The sequence below is a fragment of the Hypomesus nipponensis genome, chromosome 3, assembly GCF_054491055.1.
Source record: "Hypomesus nipponensis isolate SF chromosome 3, ASM5449105v1, whole genome shotgun sequence".
Lineage (NCBI taxonomy): Eukaryota > Metazoa > Chordata > Actinopteri > Osmeriformes > Osmeridae > Hypomesus > Hypomesus nipponensis.
Genome location: NC_140363.1, coordinates 24,195 through 39,434, shown reverse-complemented (window position 1 = coordinate 39,434; position 15,240 = coordinate 24,195). Strand labels below are relative to the sequence as shown.

General features: G+C 48.6%; 2 protein-coding genes and 20 non-coding genes across 23 annotated transcripts; 2 read left to right on the top strand and 20 right to left on the bottom strand.

The window, feature by feature from the left end:
* Window positions 1-27: 27 nt before the first annotated feature.
* On the bottom strand, window positions 28-109 carry trnal-aag (transfer RNA leucine (anticodon AAG)). The gene has a single exon. It is a non-coding gene; the product is annotated as a tRNA-Leu (tRNA).
* A 526-nt stretch (window positions 110-635) lies between these two features.
* On the bottom strand, window positions 636-717 carry trnal-uag (transfer RNA leucine (anticodon UAG)). Its single transcript has one exon. It is a non-coding gene; the product is annotated as a tRNA-Leu (tRNA).
* A 127-nt stretch (window positions 718-844) lies between these two features.
* On the bottom strand, window positions 845-916 carry trnag-ucc (transfer RNA glycine (anticodon UCC)). Its single transcript has one exon. It is a non-coding gene; the product is annotated as a tRNA-Gly (tRNA).
* A 325-nt stretch (window positions 917-1,241) lies between these two features.
* On the bottom strand, window positions 1,242-1,323 carry trnal-aag (transfer RNA leucine (anticodon AAG)). Its single transcript has one exon. It is a non-coding gene; the product is annotated as a tRNA-Leu (tRNA).
* Window positions 1,324-1,450: 127 nt separating this feature from the next.
* trnag-ucc (transfer RNA glycine (anticodon UCC)) lies at window positions 1,451-1,522 on the bottom strand. Its single transcript has one exon. It is a non-coding gene; the product is annotated as a tRNA-Gly (tRNA).
* Window positions 1,523-1,848: 326 nt separating this feature from the next.
* Window positions 1,849-1,930, bottom strand: trnal-aag (transfer RNA leucine (anticodon AAG)). The gene has a single exon. It is a non-coding gene; the product is annotated as a tRNA-Leu (tRNA).
* A 127-nt stretch (window positions 1,931-2,057) lies between these two features.
* Window positions 2,058-2,129, bottom strand: trnag-ucc (transfer RNA glycine (anticodon UCC)). Its single transcript has one exon. It is a non-coding gene; the product is annotated as a tRNA-Gly (tRNA).
* A 325-nt stretch (window positions 2,130-2,454) lies between these two features.
* trnal-aag (transfer RNA leucine (anticodon AAG)) lies at window positions 2,455-2,536 on the bottom strand. The gene has a single exon. It is a non-coding gene; the product is annotated as a tRNA-Leu (tRNA).
* A 127-nt stretch (window positions 2,537-2,663) lies between these two features.
* Window positions 2,664-2,735, bottom strand: trnag-ucc (transfer RNA glycine (anticodon UCC)). Its single transcript has one exon. It is a non-coding gene; the product is annotated as a tRNA-Gly (tRNA).
* Window positions 2,736-3,062: 327 nt separating this feature from the next.
* On the bottom strand, window positions 3,063-3,144 carry trnal-uag (transfer RNA leucine (anticodon UAG)). Its single transcript has one exon. It is a non-coding gene; the product is annotated as a tRNA-Leu (tRNA).
* A 127-nt stretch (window positions 3,145-3,271) lies between these two features.
* trnag-ucc (transfer RNA glycine (anticodon UCC)) lies at window positions 3,272-3,343 on the bottom strand. Its single transcript has one exon. It is a non-coding gene; the product is annotated as a tRNA-Gly (tRNA).
* Window positions 3,344-3,668: 325 nt separating this feature from the next.
* Window positions 3,669-3,750, bottom strand: trnal-aag (transfer RNA leucine (anticodon AAG)). The gene has a single exon. It is a non-coding gene; the product is annotated as a tRNA-Leu (tRNA).
* Window positions 3,751-3,877: 127 nt separating this feature from the next.
* trnag-ucc (transfer RNA glycine (anticodon UCC)) lies at window positions 3,878-3,949 on the bottom strand. Its single transcript has one exon. It is a non-coding gene; the product is annotated as a tRNA-Gly (tRNA).
* Window positions 3,950-4,274: 325 nt separating this feature from the next.
* trnal-aag (transfer RNA leucine (anticodon AAG)) lies at window positions 4,275-4,356 on the bottom strand. Its single transcript has one exon. It is a non-coding gene; the product is annotated as a tRNA-Leu (tRNA).
* Window positions 4,357-4,483: 127 nt separating this feature from the next.
* On the bottom strand, window positions 4,484-4,555 carry trnag-ucc (transfer RNA glycine (anticodon UCC)). The gene has a single exon. It is a non-coding gene; the product is annotated as a tRNA-Gly (tRNA).
* Window positions 4,556-4,882: 327 nt separating this feature from the next.
* On the bottom strand, window positions 4,883-4,964 carry trnal-uag (transfer RNA leucine (anticodon UAG)). Its single transcript has one exon. It is a non-coding gene; the product is annotated as a tRNA-Leu (tRNA).
* Window positions 4,965-5,091: 127 nt separating this feature from the next.
* trnag-ucc (transfer RNA glycine (anticodon UCC)) lies at window positions 5,092-5,163 on the bottom strand. Its single transcript has one exon. It is a non-coding gene; the product is annotated as a tRNA-Gly (tRNA).
* A 325-nt stretch (window positions 5,164-5,488) lies between these two features.
* Window positions 5,489-5,570, bottom strand: trnal-aag (transfer RNA leucine (anticodon AAG)). The gene has a single exon. It is a non-coding gene; the product is annotated as a tRNA-Leu (tRNA).
* Window positions 5,571-5,697: 127 nt separating this feature from the next.
* On the bottom strand, window positions 5,698-5,769 carry trnag-ucc (transfer RNA glycine (anticodon UCC)). The gene has a single exon. It is a non-coding gene; the product is annotated as a tRNA-Gly (tRNA).
* Window positions 5,770-6,094: 325 nt separating this feature from the next.
* Window positions 6,095-6,176, bottom strand: trnal-aag (transfer RNA leucine (anticodon AAG)). Its single transcript has one exon. It is a non-coding gene; the product is annotated as a tRNA-Leu (tRNA).
* A 344-nt stretch (window positions 6,177-6,520) lies between these two features.
* On the top strand, window positions 6,521-9,361 carry LOC146295911 (uncharacterized). Of its 2 annotated transcripts, XR_014733223.1 has the most exons (7): window positions 6,521-6,542; window positions 7,050-7,731; window positions 7,886-7,957; window positions 8,080-8,689; window positions 8,821-8,889; window positions 9,057-9,152; window positions 9,287-9,361. XR_014733223.1 is itself a non-coding variant. In XM_084683213.1 (3 exons), exons 2-3 carry the CDS (start codon window positions 7,050-7,052, stop codon window positions 7,963-7,965), a joined length of 762 nt encoding a protein of 253 aa, XP_084539339.1. In that variant the 5' UTR covers window positions 6,521-6,542; the 3' UTR covers window positions 7,966-8,202. The 2 variants fall into 2 exon arrangements, 1 of the variants encoding a protein (XP_084539339.1); XM_084683213.1 differs by lacking the exons at window positions 8,821-8,889; window positions 9,057-9,152; window positions 9,287-9,361 and having other exon boundaries at window positions 7,886-8,202.
* A 2,923-nt stretch (window positions 9,362-12,284) lies between these two features.
* Window positions 12,285-13,379, top strand: LOC146295910 (uncharacterized). The gene has a single exon (XM_084683212.1). It carries the CDS (start codon window positions 12,300-12,302, stop codon window positions 13,248-13,250), a length of 951 nt encoding a protein of 316 aa, XP_084539338.1. The 5' UTR covers window positions 12,285-12,299; the 3' UTR covers window positions 13,251-13,379.
* The last annotated feature ends 1,861 nt before the right edge of the window (window positions 13,380-15,240 follow it).

Genomic DNA, 15,240 nt, shown 5'->3' with positions numbered 1-15,240 from the left:
CGAGACGGCGTTAGCACCCTACAAAAGTGGCAGCGGTGGGATTCGAACCCACGCCTCCGGAGAGACTGGAGCCTTAATCCAGCGCCTTGGACCGCTCGGCCACGCTACCTTGTTGTCAGCTCTTGGCCACCCGAGATCTTCCCGAAGCTGATCGATTGTCCAGGAGCTCATAAAACTTTTCTAATGCCCGCAAGCGGTTGAATGTCACAAGATAAAACACATCTTTCTTAAGTTTCTGCATTGGCCGGGAATCAAACCTGGGTCAACTGCTTGGAAGGCAGCTATGCTTGCCACTATACCACCAATGCCCACAACGGCCTCCATGATCGCACGGATTTTGGAGCCACGGTTCAACTTTTCACACCACCGACTTACGTCCAACGAGTAAGAGATTGCCCTAAGCCTGGTATATACTTCTGCCGAGTTTGGAACACTTGGCCTAATCTGGATGTGTTCGACCGTCACAAGAGACAAAATGCCTCTTCACGGTTTGTATTGTCTGGGAATGGAGCCACTATACCTACTATGCCCCCAAAAAGCATCAAGGACCGCACAACATTTCGAGCCACAGTTCACCTTTTCAAACCCAATTACTGACGTGAAAGCAACGAGACGGCGTTAGCACCCTACAAAAGTGGCAGCGGTGGGATTCGAACCCACGCCTCCGGAGAGACTGGAGCCTAAATCCAGCGCCTTGGACCGCTCGGCCACGCTACCCCGTTGTCAGCTCTAGGCAACCCGAGATCTTCCCGAAGCTGATCGATTGTCCAGGAGCTCATAAGACTTTTCTAATGCCCGCAAGCGGTTGAATGTCACAAGATAAAACACATCTTTCTTAAATTTCTGCATTGGCCGGGAATCGAACCCGGGTCAACTGCTTGGAAGGCAGCTATGCTTGCCACTATACCACCAATGCCCACAACGGCCTCCATGATCGCACGGCATTTGGGGCCACAGTTCAACTTTTTACACCACGACTTACGTCCAACGAGTAAGAGATTGCCCTAAGCCTGGTATATACTTCTGCCGAGTTTGGAACACTTGGCCTAATCTGGATGTGTTCGACCGTCACAAGAGACAAAATGCCTCTTCACGGTTTGTATTGTCTGGGAATGGAGCCACTATACCTACGATGCCCCAAAAAGCATCAAGGACCGCACAACATTTCGAGCCACAGTTCACCTTTTCAAACCCACTTACTGACGTGAAAGCAACGAGACGGCGTTAGCACCCTACAAAAGTGGCAGCGGTGGGATTCGAACCCACGCCTCCGGAGAGACTGGAGCCTTAATCCAGCGCCTTGGACCGCTCGGCCACGCTACCTTGTTGTCAGCTCTTGGCAACCCGAGATCTTCCCGAAGCTGATCGATTGTCCAGGAGCTCATAAAACTTTTCTAATGCCCGCAAGCGGTTGAATGTCACAAGATAAAACACATCTTTCTTAAGTTTCTGCATTGGCCGGGAATCGAACCCGGGTCAACTGCTTGGAAGGCAGCTATGCTTGCCACTATACCACCAATGCCCACAACGGCCTCCATGATCGCACGGATTTTGGAGCCACGGTTCAACTTTTCACACCACCGACTTACGTCCAACGAGTAAGAGATTGCCCTAAGCCTGGTATATACTTCTGCCGAGTTTGGAACACTTGGCCTAATCTGGATGTGTTCGACCGTCACAAGAGACAAAATGCCTCTTCACGGTTTGTATTGTCTGGGAATGGAGCCACTATACCTACGAAGCCCCAAAAAGCATCAAGGACCGCACAACATTTCGAGCCACAGTTCACCTTTTCAAACCCAATTACTGACGTGAAAGCAACGAGACGGCGTTAGCACCCTACAAAAGTGGCAGCGGTGGGATTCGAACCCACGCCTCCGGAGAGACTGGAGCCTTAATCCAGCGCCTTGGACCGCTCGGCCACGCTACCTTGTTGTCAGCTCTTGGCCACCCGAGATCTTCCCGAAGCTGATCGATTGTCCAGGAGCTCATAAGACTTTTCTAATGCCCGCAAGCGGTTGAATGTCACAAGATAAAACACATCTTTCTTAAGTTTCTGCATTGGCCGGGAATCTAACCCGGGTCAACTGCTTGGAAGGCAGCTATGCTTGCCACTATACCACCAATGCCCACAACTGCCTCCATGATCGCACGGCATTTGGGGCCACGGTTCAACTTTTCACACCACGACTTACGTCCAACGAGTAAGAGATTGCCCTAAGCCTGGTATATACTTCTGCCGAGTTTGGAACACTTGGCCTAATCTGGATGTGTTCGACCGTCACAAGAGACAAAATGCCTCTTCACGGTTTGTATTGTCTGGGAATGGAGCCACTATACCTACGATGCCCCAAAAAGCATCAAGGACCGCACAACATTTCGAGCCACAGTTCACCTTTTCAAACCCAATTACTGACGTGAAAGCAACGAGACGGCGTTAGCACCCTACAAAAGTGGCAGCGGTGGGATTCGAACCCACGCCTCCGGAGAGACTGGAGCCTTAATCCAGCGCCTTGGACCGCTCGGCCACGCTACCTTGTTGTCAGCTCTTGGCAACCCGAGATCTTCCCGAAGCTGATCGATTGTCCAGGAGCTCATAAAACTTTTCTAATGCCCGCAAGCGGTTGAATGTCACAAGATAAAACACATCTTTCTTAAGTTTCTGCATTGGCCGGGAATCAAACCCGGGTCAACTGCTTGGAAGGCAGCTATGCTTGCCACTATACCACCAATGCCCACAACGGCCTCCATGATCGCACGGATTTTGGAGCCACGGTTCAACTTTTCACACCACCGACTTACGTCCAACGAGTAAGAGATTGCCCTAAGCCTGGTATATACTTCTGCCGAGTTTGGAACACTTGGCCTAATCTGGATGTGTTCGACCGTCACAAGAGACAAAATGCCTCTTCACGGTTTGTATTGTCTGGGAATGGAGCCACTATACCTACTATGCCCCCAAAAAGCATCAAGGACCGCACAACATTTCGAGCCACAGTTCACCTTTTCAAACCCAATTACTGACGTGAAAGCAACGAGACGGCGTTAGCACCCTACAAAAGTGGCAGCGGTGGGATTCGAACCCACGCCTCCGGAGAGACTGGAGCCTAAATCCAGCGCCTTGGACCGCTCGGCCACGCTACCCCGTTGTCAGCTCTAGGCAACCCAAGATCTTCCCGAAGCTGATCGATTGTCCAGGAGCTCATAAGACTTTTCTAATGCCCGCAAGCGGTTGAATGTCACAAGATAAAACACATCTTTCTTAAATTTCTGCATTGGCCGGGAATCGAACCCGGGTCAACTGCTTGGAAGGCAGCTATGCTTGCCACTATACCACCAATGCCCACAACGGCCTCCATGATCGCACGGCATTTGGGGCCACAGTTCAACTTTTTACACCACGACTTACGTCCAACGAGTAAGAGATTGCCCTAAGCCTGGTATATACTTCTGCCGAGTTTGGAACACTTGGCCTAATCTGGATGTGTTCGACCGTCACAAGAGACAAAATGCCTCTTCACGGTTTGTATTGTCTGGGAATGGAGCCACTATACCTACGATGCCCCAAAAAGCATCAAGGACCGCACAACATTTCGAGCCACAGTTCACCTTTTCAAACCCAATTACTGACGTGAAAGCAACGAGACGGCGTTAGCACCCTACAAAAGTGGCAGCGGTGGGATTCGAACCCACGCCTCCGGAGAGACTGGAGCCTTAATCCAGCGCCTTGGACCGCTCGGCCACGCTACCTTGTTGTCAGCTCTTGGCCACCCGAGATCTTCCCGAAGCTGATCGATTGTCCAGGAGCTCATAAGACTTTTCTAATGCCCGCAAGCGGTTGAATGTCACAAGATAAAACACATCTTTCTTAAATTTCTGCATTGGCCGGGAATTGAACCCGGGTCAACTGCTTGGAAGGCAGCTATGCTTGCCACTATACCACCAATGCCCACAACGGCCTCCATGATCGCACGGCATTTGGGGCCACGGTTCAACTTTTCACACCACGACTTACGTCCAACGAGTAAGAGATTGCCCTAAGCCTGGTATATACTTCTGCCGAGTTTGGAACACTTGGCCTAATCTGGATGTGTTCGACCGTCACAAGAGACAAAATGCCTCTTCACGGTTTGTATTGTCTGGGAATGGAGCCACTATACCTACGATGCCCCAAAAAGCATCAAGGACCGCACAACATTTCGAGCCACAGTTCACCTTTTCAAACCCAATTACTGACGTGAAAGCAACGAGACGGCGTTAGCACCCTACAAAAGTGGCAGCGGTGGGATTCGAACCCACGCCTCCGGAGAGACTGGAGCCTTAATCCAGCGCCTTGGACCGCTCGGCCACGCTACCTTGTTGTCAGCTCTTGGCAACCCGAGATCTTCCCGAAGCTGATCGATTGTCCAGGAGCTCATAAAACTTTTCTAATGCCCGCAAGCGGTTGAATGTCACAAGATAAAACACATCTTTCTTAAGTTTCTGCATTGGCCGGGAATCAAACCCGGGTCAACTGCTTGGAAGGCAGCTATGCTTGCCACTATACCACCAATGCCCACAACGGCCTCCATGATCGCACGGATTTTGGAGCCACGGTTCAACTTTTCACACCACCGACTTACGTCCAACGAGTAAGAGATTGCCCTAAGCCTGGTATATACTTCTGCCGAGTTTGGAACACTTGGCCTAATCTGGATGTGTTCGACCGTCACAAGAGACAAAATGCCTCTTCACGGTTTGTATTGTCTGGGAATGGAGCCACTATACCTACTATGCCCCCAAAAAGCATCAAGGACCGCACAACATTTCGAGCCACAGTTCACCTTTTCAAACCCAATTACTGACGTGAAAGCAACGAGACGGCGTTAGCACCCTACAAAAGTGGCAGCGGTGGGATTCGAACCCACGCCTCCGGAGAGACTGGAGCCTAAATCCAGCGCCTTGGACCGCTCGGCCACGCTACCCCGTTGTCAGCTCTAGGCAACCCAAGATCTTCCCGAAGCTGATCGATTGTCCAGGAGCTCATAAGACTTTTCTAATGCCCGCAAGCGGTTGAATGTCACAAGATAAAACACATCTTTCTTAAATTTCTGCATTGGCCGGGAATCGAACCCGGGTCAACTGCTTGGAAGGCAGCTATGCTTGCCACTATACCACCAATGCCCACAACGGCCTCCATGATCGCACGGCATTTGGGGCCACAGTTCAACTTTTTACACCACGACTTACGTCCAACGAGTAAGAGATTGCCCTAAGCCTGGTATATACTTCTGCCGAGTTTGGAACACTTGGCCTAATCTGGATGTGTTCGACCGTCACAAGAGACAAAATGCCTCTTCACGGTTTGTATTGTCTGGGAATGGAGCCACTATACCTACGATGCCCCAAAAAGCATCAAGGACCGCACAACATTTCGAGCCACAGTTCACCTTTTCAAACCCAATTACTGACGTGAAAGCAACGAGACGGCGTTAGCACCCTACAAAAGTGGCAGCGGTGGGATTCGAACCCACGCCTCCGGAGAGACTGGAGCCTTAATCCAGCGCCTTGGACCGCTCGGCCACGCTACCTTGTTGTCAGCTCTTGGCCACCCGAGATCTTCCCGAAGCTGATCGATTGTCCAGGAGCTCATAAGACTTTTCTAATGCCCGCAAGCGGTTGAATGTCACAAGATAAAACACATCTTTCTTAAATTTCTGCATTGGCCGGGAATCGAACCCGGGTCAACTGCTTGGAAGGCAGCTATGCTTGCCACTATACCACCAATGCCCACAACGGCCTCCATGATCGCACGGCATTTGGGGCCACGGTTCAACTTTTCACACCACGACTTACGTCCAACGAGTAAGAGATTGCCCTAAGCCTGGTATATACTTCTGCCGAGTTTGGAACACTTGGCCTAATCTGGATGTGTTCGACCGTCACAAGAGACAAAATGCCTCTTCACGGTTTGTATTGTCTGGGAATGGAGCCACTATACCTACGATGCCCCAAAAAGCATCAAGGACCGCACAACATTTCGAGCCACAGTTCACCTTTTCAAACCCAATTACTGACGTGAAAGCAACGAGACGGCGTTAGCACCCTACAAAAGTAGCAGCAGTGGGATTCGATCCCACGCCTCCGGAGAGACTGGAGCCTTAATCCAGCGCCTTGGACCGCTCGGCCACGCCACCCCGTTGTCAGCTCTTGGCCACCCGAGATCTTCCCGAAGCTGATCGATTGTCCAGGAGCTCATAAGACTTTTCTAATGTCCGCAAGCGGTTGAATGTCACAAGATAAAACACATCTTTCTTAAGTTTCTGCATTGGCCGGGAATCGAACCCGGGTCAACCGCGCGGCAGTCTGCTATGAATAGTCTTAACTTCCTTAACTTTTCCCATTCATTCTCTATGGCTATCCTTAACCATATCGAATACTACCATGTGTGGCCACTATGGGGATTTGGGGGGCGCTGTTTCGCGGTTTTCTTACGCGATAGAGAGAAGCGTCTCAGATCAGAATATTTTTTGAGAGAACAGTACACGTCGATCTGCATTGAGGTAAGATATCCATCTGGATAGATCTAAAGATAGCTAGCTAAATCATGAATGAACATGTTATTTTACTAATCTCTGCTTTGTGAAAACTCAACATTGAGCACGCTATGACTCTATCTAACAGTATGAATGAACGAAACTGTATGTACAGTAGCCACTAATGCAATGTTACGTTGGTACTACTATAACTTCCCAAAGTTATTCAGTAACGTTAGTTACTAACAATATACCGACAGTGGTTTGCCAGCATGTTATGTAAAATTAACAGTGAATCGTGAATAAAAGTCATGTTTGAAGAGAGCTGTTCGCAGCGAATACACATTGCAAGACAAAGGACATTGAGGGGGATGGGGGAGTTGAGATGAGGCACATTCACCTCAAGAAAGCACACTCACCGAATAGATACAGATCTACTGTAGGGCAGTGTTGTTTGAAAATACTCTGGCTACCACCCCCTCTTGAAATGTAATCTGCTGTAATTATTGAATGTGTTATTTCTTTTAAATACAGATGTCTAAGCAAGTTTTTAGTTTTTATCCTGGGAGAGTGGTGGTGGTCTTTCGGAAGGGGTCACATGGCTACCTTCTCCAAGATGCAACTGAGGAAGCCAAGCGTTGGAAGGACCCCTCTGTCTCTCTGAAGGACAAGTCAGCACCCATAAAGGAGGAACAGATGAGGGCAAGGGCGTGCTCTTTGGTCCGTGACAGAGGGGGGGATGTGTCTGACCAAACTGAGGTGTTGGGGGAGTATACTTTACAGTTTGGAAAGTATAAGGGGAAATTGTTCAGATGGCTCCTTGAAAATGATGTGGGGTACACTCTGTACCTCATTAAACAATTTGAAAAGGAGCAAACAGCTGGCGTGCCTTTGGATGGGCCCAGCAAAGACAGCCTGCGGTCCTTTGTAGGGTATGCCAATTCCTTCAAGGAAATCAAGGCAGTGCTGGAGTATGAGGCCAGGAGGACCGGGGCTGTCAGCTCAGTGGAGGAGGACCAACAGGTTGGCTTTGGCCGCATGCCAACAAGGACCTGGGGTGACGTCTGGGAGGGTAGGGCAGATGGCTTTGCAGCGTTCGTTCTGTCCCGGACCACCACTCCGGGAACTAGCATGGACAAACTGAAGCGGTACCTGACCAAGAAGACCCAGGATGCATCCATGTCCTCTCCTCTGCTCGCCTCCAGCCAAGCCGTTGGTAGGTCATCAGTATTAATTAAATATTATAAGTCATTTAATGCTCGTGATTATGGTTAACTTTCATTTGAAGCATGTAACAGATAGGATATAAATGTAACTATTGTACAGTGAAAGGAATACATTCTTAAGTTTCTTTCCTGTTTGCACCACAGTCATGGATGAAGATGAAGACCTGGAGCAAGCCATGCTGAACATCTCCCCCTCCAAGATGGTCAAGCAGGGCTGTAAGTGAATGTTCTTTTGTGGGCCTAGTTGTGTGTGACTGAGGACACATTTAAAGCAATATGCTTTTGAACTGCTACTTGACAGCATGTTGTACATCTTTTAATCTCTGCTTTGTCACTAGCTGCTGCCCTGTCTTCAGGTGCATCTTCATCTCCCAGGAATAAGAGACCAGCAGGCCGAGGTCTCTTTGCATATCAGTTGTTGGAAACAAGACATGACTCTTGGTCAATGTTCATGCCACGTTCCTGGCCTTGTTCAATGTTCACGCCACGTTCCTGGCCTTGTTCAATGTTTATGGTGTTCTGCCTTTCAAAACTCCAATCATGAATTTACATCCTCTCCATCGTTGATTGTAAGTGTTTTTTTTTCTTATACTCTGCATGATTCCCATTATGAATTTACAGGCTCTTCGTCGAGGGTAAGTGTTATTTGTCTTATACTCTGCATGAAAGACTGCATGAATGTGCATGCCACTGTTTGCATTGTTTGCTTAACAGGTTTTTGAACACAATTATTTATTTAGGATCAAAGCTGTTTGATAGTTGCTGACAGATCCAATTGAGAGAAGTTCTTACATGCAAACAAAGCACACATGCAATTTGCCTCTGTCAGTCTGAAATATAACTTTTACACGGTGACTAACTTTGTGTCTTATTTTTCAGGATATAAGAATCCATCCGCTGCTCAGTCTAAACCGCCTGGTAACAGACTGGACCCCAGCACTGCTCAAGGTAAAATGATCACGTTCCTAGGACTACATCTGAATCTCTTGCAATTTAAAAACATACTACAAAGAATATGTTGTGTTTTGCATGAGCTACAATGTTAGATGTTGAGAATAACATTGTGTTTTCTGTAATAGAAAAGAGTAAACCAGCAGCCACACTCTCCAGACCAGACCAGGGTGATGGACTCACCTCTTTGTTGCCAGGTTAATATTGATGTCCACATGCCCCTAACTAGATACAAGATTTAATCAAACATAACTTACTTACCTCATTTAACTCTGTGTTTGAAAGTCATCTCTCACTGCAGTCCCGGCAGGAGTCCCGGTAGCAAAAAGACAGGTTGTGAGCTGTATACATATTTTGTCATTAGATCCCCCAGTTCCAGTGAAGGCTCCAGTGCCAGTTCCGCCCGAGTTGCTTGCCCTGGGCCTGTGTACAGAGTCAGCAAACACTGCTATCTCAAAAGGTATGAGTCACTATTATTTAATAATATAATTACTTGAAAGTATTTAATAATATTTTATATGTTTAAAAATCTATGTATTTAGTCTGTTGTTTACAGAATGTAGTTGCTCATCATTATCATCTGTCATCCTGCAGCCTCTCCCCGACCGGCTCCTGTGCCGTCTGCAGCCACCATGCCACCGCGCTCTGCTCCATCTCCTGCCACGTCTGCTGCTGTCGCTCTACCCTGTCCTGTTCCAGCCGCAGCTGGTGCTCTACCTACCCCAGCTCCGTCTACCATCCCACCACCACTCCATAGGAAGGACCAAGACGTCAGCCAGTGGAACTGCTCCCAAAACCAGAAGATGTGGATGAAAACGGAGATGGAATCTTTGGGACTTTGGCCAGGATCTCGACCTGTACGACATCTGATGGGTATGATCTCCTTGTGGCGTCATCCACCCCAACCAGAACTCATAGATCCAGTCTATGATATGCCATCTCCCAAGTACTTCCAGCTACATCCATTTTTCATTTGGAAACTGGAGCATGCAATTATGGAGAGAGTGAGGAACAATTACATTTTACCCTGCCTCTACGGCTGCTCCACTCCCCATGTGGTTTCGGCAGGAGTTGGGCGACCCCGGGTCATCATTGGGACCAGCGGCCAGTACTACATCTTGGCCTCTCGGCTGAACTGCAAAACATGCAAGAGGTACTGGTTTGCTGACAAACCCCAGTGGATGGAAATGCTGCCACAACTCTTCTGCAACATCCTGCCAGCATTTCTCACCCACAAAAAAGCCATCTGCAAAACAGTAATGGATGAGCTATGTCGCACAGGGAGGTCGGCCACAGACATGGCAAATCAGCTGAATGAGGCTCTGCACCTACGGTACGAGAGGGCACACCTTGCCTATCTGTTGACTGTGCAGAATGTGCAAGATGGTGACTCCGGCCTGTATGGGCAGAAGACCATCACAGGCACCATGCGGAAGGACAACACCCCTGATCCCTTTGGTACCTACGACTTGACCGATGGCTGGTGTGGGGTAGCCATCAGTCCCCGCTACCTAGTAGACTGCCTCGTACATGAGTACCACCGTAAGGAGAAGACCCTCACTCTTGTCCTACAAGGCACTTTTGGGCAGGTCATTCGAGCTGACCACACTCGGAAGGTGGCCCGGAAGGTGGTGCTCTCATCCGGAACCATGTCCTCGTACTCCGTGATGAACGAGAACTGGATGATCCTGTCCTGGGTGATGCTTCAGTCAGAGAGTGATCGGTCGCTGGAACCCATGTACGAGGGGCTGTCTCATCGCTACGAGTCAGCTGGACTGCCGAAGGCAAAGTACCAGTGGGTGGACAGGTAAAAGCCAGATCACAGCTTTTTTATTCAATTCTACATAGGACAGAAACATTTAGCAAAATATAATATACTATATAATTACAGGAGAGTAACTGTATGCAAGTGACATAGAAACTCAAAGCCTATCATTAATTAAATTGTTTCTTCTCTCTCTCTCACTGTGTGAGCAGGGACTGCTGTGCTGATTTCCGGATCCCAAACCTTGACCCCCAGGAGCACCTCCACTGGGATTCATGGAAAACCACGGAAGCTGTGGTGACGGAGGCAACATCTGGGAACCTGACCAACTCATGTGCCTCCCGGGGAAAGTACAGCAGCGACATCACTGTCAAACTGGACCTTTTCCATTGCATGCGGCGGTTCTCCAGGGAGTGCGTGTCAGAGCACCATACACTCCACAGCACTTTCTGCCGGTTCCTCAGTGCCGCATTCTGTGTGGTGGACCAGACCGACCTGCAGAGGCTGACGGAGGCATACGCCTTCTGTGGGATCAGGCCTGCCAATCCCACAAAGCAGCATATCCGGGAACACTGCCGGACCAAGGTACTTTTGAATGTTCATAACATTAATAATGCTTGTTATGTTATAACATAAATAAGAAAAATACGTAATTTCATTTCTGTATTCCGTTAATGCATATGAAATCATCTGTAATACTTTTTTCAATTGTAAGGTACCACAACCTACAGAGCTGCTGGAGAGAGTGGAGAGCGTCCTCAAGCAGTTCTTCCTAGAGACAGATCCCAATGGTGTCTACCTCTTCAAGCCGTCCATGCTGAAGCTGTGGAGACTCCAGAGGGTGCACATCCTGAGAGGCTGCCTGAGTGATCCAGAGGAGGAGGACGGGATCCTTTACAGACACGGAGGAACAGTGCAGCTCAACCACGTCAAGGGTGAAGGAGCAGCTGTGCCAGTGTGGATCCCTGTGAGAGGCACCTCCCAACAGGAGGGCTTCCATTCGCATCAGGCACGGTGGATCACAGGCAACTGTGTTTCCTCTGAGCTCTTCCAGGCACAAGGCATGATGGGCATGGCACGGTGGAACTTTCAGAGATTGGTGGATCTGAAGTTACCTGACGTGAAGCTACCTGCAGTCTTTGACCCAGTGCTCATCATGCAGCTGAACGTGGCATCGGAGAGGGTGACCGGCCATGCCAAATACCCTGCACTGCAGTTGAGCCACAGAGACACAGGGGAGAGATTTGGCCTGCAGTATGTGGAGCCAGGCTGTCGCCCCGTGCCTCTGGACTGGTTCAAGAACAGGTCCCAGGGGGCTGATGAAGAGGGAGCTGAGGAAGAGGAGGCTGACCAGGTGGTCGCCGACCAGCCCTTCATCACGCCAGAAGACAATGTAAGTTGCATTGATAGCACTTTGTAATTTACCCTTTCAAACTTACACAGGTTATACCTGCAGACTAAGCACACATGTTTAAATAATTGAAATGCATGAACTACCTCTGTTGCAGGATGACATCTTTGGAGAGGCTTCTAGAGTCTTGCCCCAGACCACAGTCCAGCCAACCCACCGATTAACCGCCACTCAAGGTTATTTTGCAAATATCGCTCATTTTACACATCTGCTAGTAAAATGTGAATGAGATGCAACACTCAAGTTGCACTGATGCTTGATAGAGCAAGATTGTATATTTATTATGTGTTATTTCTACTTGTCTTCAGGTCTGCCAACGACACCTGCACTGCCCATCACAGCAAACCCGGACACATTGTGCTGCTCGCACAATGTCCATCAAGGCAGGCGGGCTTCTGTACGTCTTGGACCATTCCCGGTGGACAGAGGCCATGAAGGAGGTCATCGACGGCCTCATAGGAATCCACCAAGGGTCCAAGGATTTCCTGCAGAGGGTGGACAGTGACTACGCTGGCTTGGTGCAGGCTGCTTCCCGTGATCCCAATAGCCTGTTGCATCCAACAACAAAGCAACACATTTCACAGTATGTGAAGCATTGGGCAAAGCGGACCAACGCCAGCACGTCCCTGAACACCAGCCCAGAGAAACTCCTGGAGACGCAGCAGCTGTGGCAGCACCTGACGGCAGAGAGTGAGACCAAGAGCGTGCCGGTGGTGACCATACCACCTGCTGCGGTCAATCCACCTGGGAGAGATCCCCAGGAGACCCCTCTGACCAAGGCTGCTATCGAGGACATGGTGCGGGACATCGTCCAGAAGCAGACGGCACTGCAACAACAACAACAGCAGCAGCTGGGCAAAAAGAAGACGAGGAACTGTCTTGCTTGTGGCCAGCCGAAGTCGCGATACCAGGGAGACGGTTCCTCCATCCACCTCTTCTACCAGTCTGGGGAGGTCAAGTACTTTTACTGCTCACAAAGAGTCCACAAGCTCTATGCAGCAGAAGGCCTGAATGACCCCAGAATGCCGTTTGAGGACTTTGCGGACACCCCTTTCTTTGGGAAAGAGCTTGAGGCAGCCAAGCTCAGGTCAGCAGAGGCACGGAGGTTGGCTGATCTGCGGGGGAAACGGAGAGCGGCAGAACAGCAGCCCACCGGTCGGCTCTGCAAGTTCTGCCGCAAGCCCATCAAGCAGGGGCCAGAAAGCCCCCATGTGTACCATTCGTTCCGGGGTGTGGCGGGCAGGTACATTTACTGTCCTACCAGGGTGCTGTCCCTGTACAAGGCAGATGGAATGAATGCTGAAATGACCTGGGGGGAGTTTCAACAATCAGCCTTCTACAAGGCAGAGAAGAAGAGGTGGGCTGAGGAGAAGGGGAAGTAGGCAAACTGTATATAAAAAATTGTTGTAAATAGTTCAAATAAATAATATGACTGTTTTGCACTTAATGTAGTTTTTTTGTACAAGCCTTGATTACATGTTCCAATAAATGGCCAAAATAAGATTGTCTGTTCATCTCAGTTATTTGTATCACAATTAATCATCAAATAAATGTTCATGATGTATGAAAATGGAGATGGATCAGACTATTGATTACCATTGACCCCTTAAGACTCATCTGTACAAATGTCTTCATTTAGTGGCGCAAACCAATCCAGGCAACTGGTTACACTGAAAATAAATCCCCAATATAAGAGGTTTTTACCAGAATAAATAAAAAAAATATATTCCATCAAAACCTTTGCTTATTTTAAGGATATATTTTCAGTGTAACCAGTTGCCTGGATTAGTTCAAGATTCATTAGATTCAAGCCTTTTGGGACTCTCAACCAATACAGACAATATACAAACAATGATAATAGTGCCTACGGACAATACACAATCTTGTTAATACACAATTAACAAGGCTAAATACAATTATGATGTATTTGTAATGTACAATACTGCAATTTTAGATGGGTTAGGGTTAGGGTTAGGTTTGGAGACAGGTCTCAGCCCAATGTTGGACTGGAGTTGCACTGGCACAAGTTCCTGTGTTTTTATTAAAATATTTTTTTGTCCCCAGAAAAGGTGGAGAGGAGGATTAAAAATATTCCCATCAAGGTAGGTATCCTAGTAGGTAAGTATTTCAGGTAAGTAAATAGTTAAATACCCCATACTTTTGATCTGTGTTCATCTTTTTTTACTTTTTTCATCCTACAGGAACTCTTCTGCCCCCCACTGGTCATCACAGGTAAGTATCGAAGGTAAGAAGGTATGTGCATATATACACTCTTTTTTTCTGATTCCTGGTATTGTTTAATCACTTTTTGTCTCTTTCCCCAGGAATCCCTCACCTCCCAACCGGAAGACAGCAGGGGGTATACCACCTTTAAATGTTTATATTAATAAATCACTAATCCATAATTTTAGCATTTTATCTGCGGTTTCAGAGGTCCAGAGAACTGGATCCCGTCCTGTTACCTGGAATTGGAGTTTATCCATCTCAGGTAATGTTTGAAAAGGAGATTTATTATCAACATAAAAGTTAAAAGCGTCAAATAATTTTTGCTGGTCTTTGGCCAATCTGTCTGAGAAATTGATGAATGGCACGTAGATCACGGCTTTGGGAAATTGTTTTAGACAGGTTTTCCCAAGCTGCTGCAGTTGCTTCACGGTGGTCGTGGTTTTCTGTCTATCGAGACAGTTAACCATCCCCACTGACAGGATGACGTGCTCTGTATTAGAGTTTGGTGTCAACTTCTGTAGTACCCCTCTTAAATGATGGCAGTTTGCCCCTGGAAAACTGTCAACCTGGATAAGATCATCCTTAAAAGTAGGGATAGCCGAGAGATTGTTGTCCCCCACTATCACTATGGGTTTCACTACATCTAACTGCCATTCTTGTATTTTCCTCCAACAGGTTGGATGGACCACCGGCTCCTCCCGGGGAGGGACCCCCGGCTGTGACTGGCTGAGAGCGTGACGGTAAGTAGGGTCAAGGGGAAGGGGGAGGGGGGAGGAGGGAGGGTTGGGGTGAGGTATGGGAAAGGAGGGGTTGGGTTTAGGATAAGGGATCAGGGAGGGGTTAAGTCCCCTGTCCTCCACCATGGGGTTTGGGGAGGGGGGAGGGTTAAATGTAGGGAAGGGAGGGTTGGGGTAAGGATTTGGGGTCAGGGTGGGATTAGGACCCCTTAGGCCCACCTCTGTGTCACTCAACCGAGTCAGCAGCACCTTGGGAGAGAGAATGGTCTCCGCTGTTGGGGGTGGGCTGGCAATAGCCAGGCTAATTGCCACCTCAATGCCACTACTGGGGGCAACTTGGACCCTCTCCCTCACCATTTCAAAGGCCCCAGATGTGTTGTTCGGGGCCTCCTCAAAGGTAGGTAAGGTA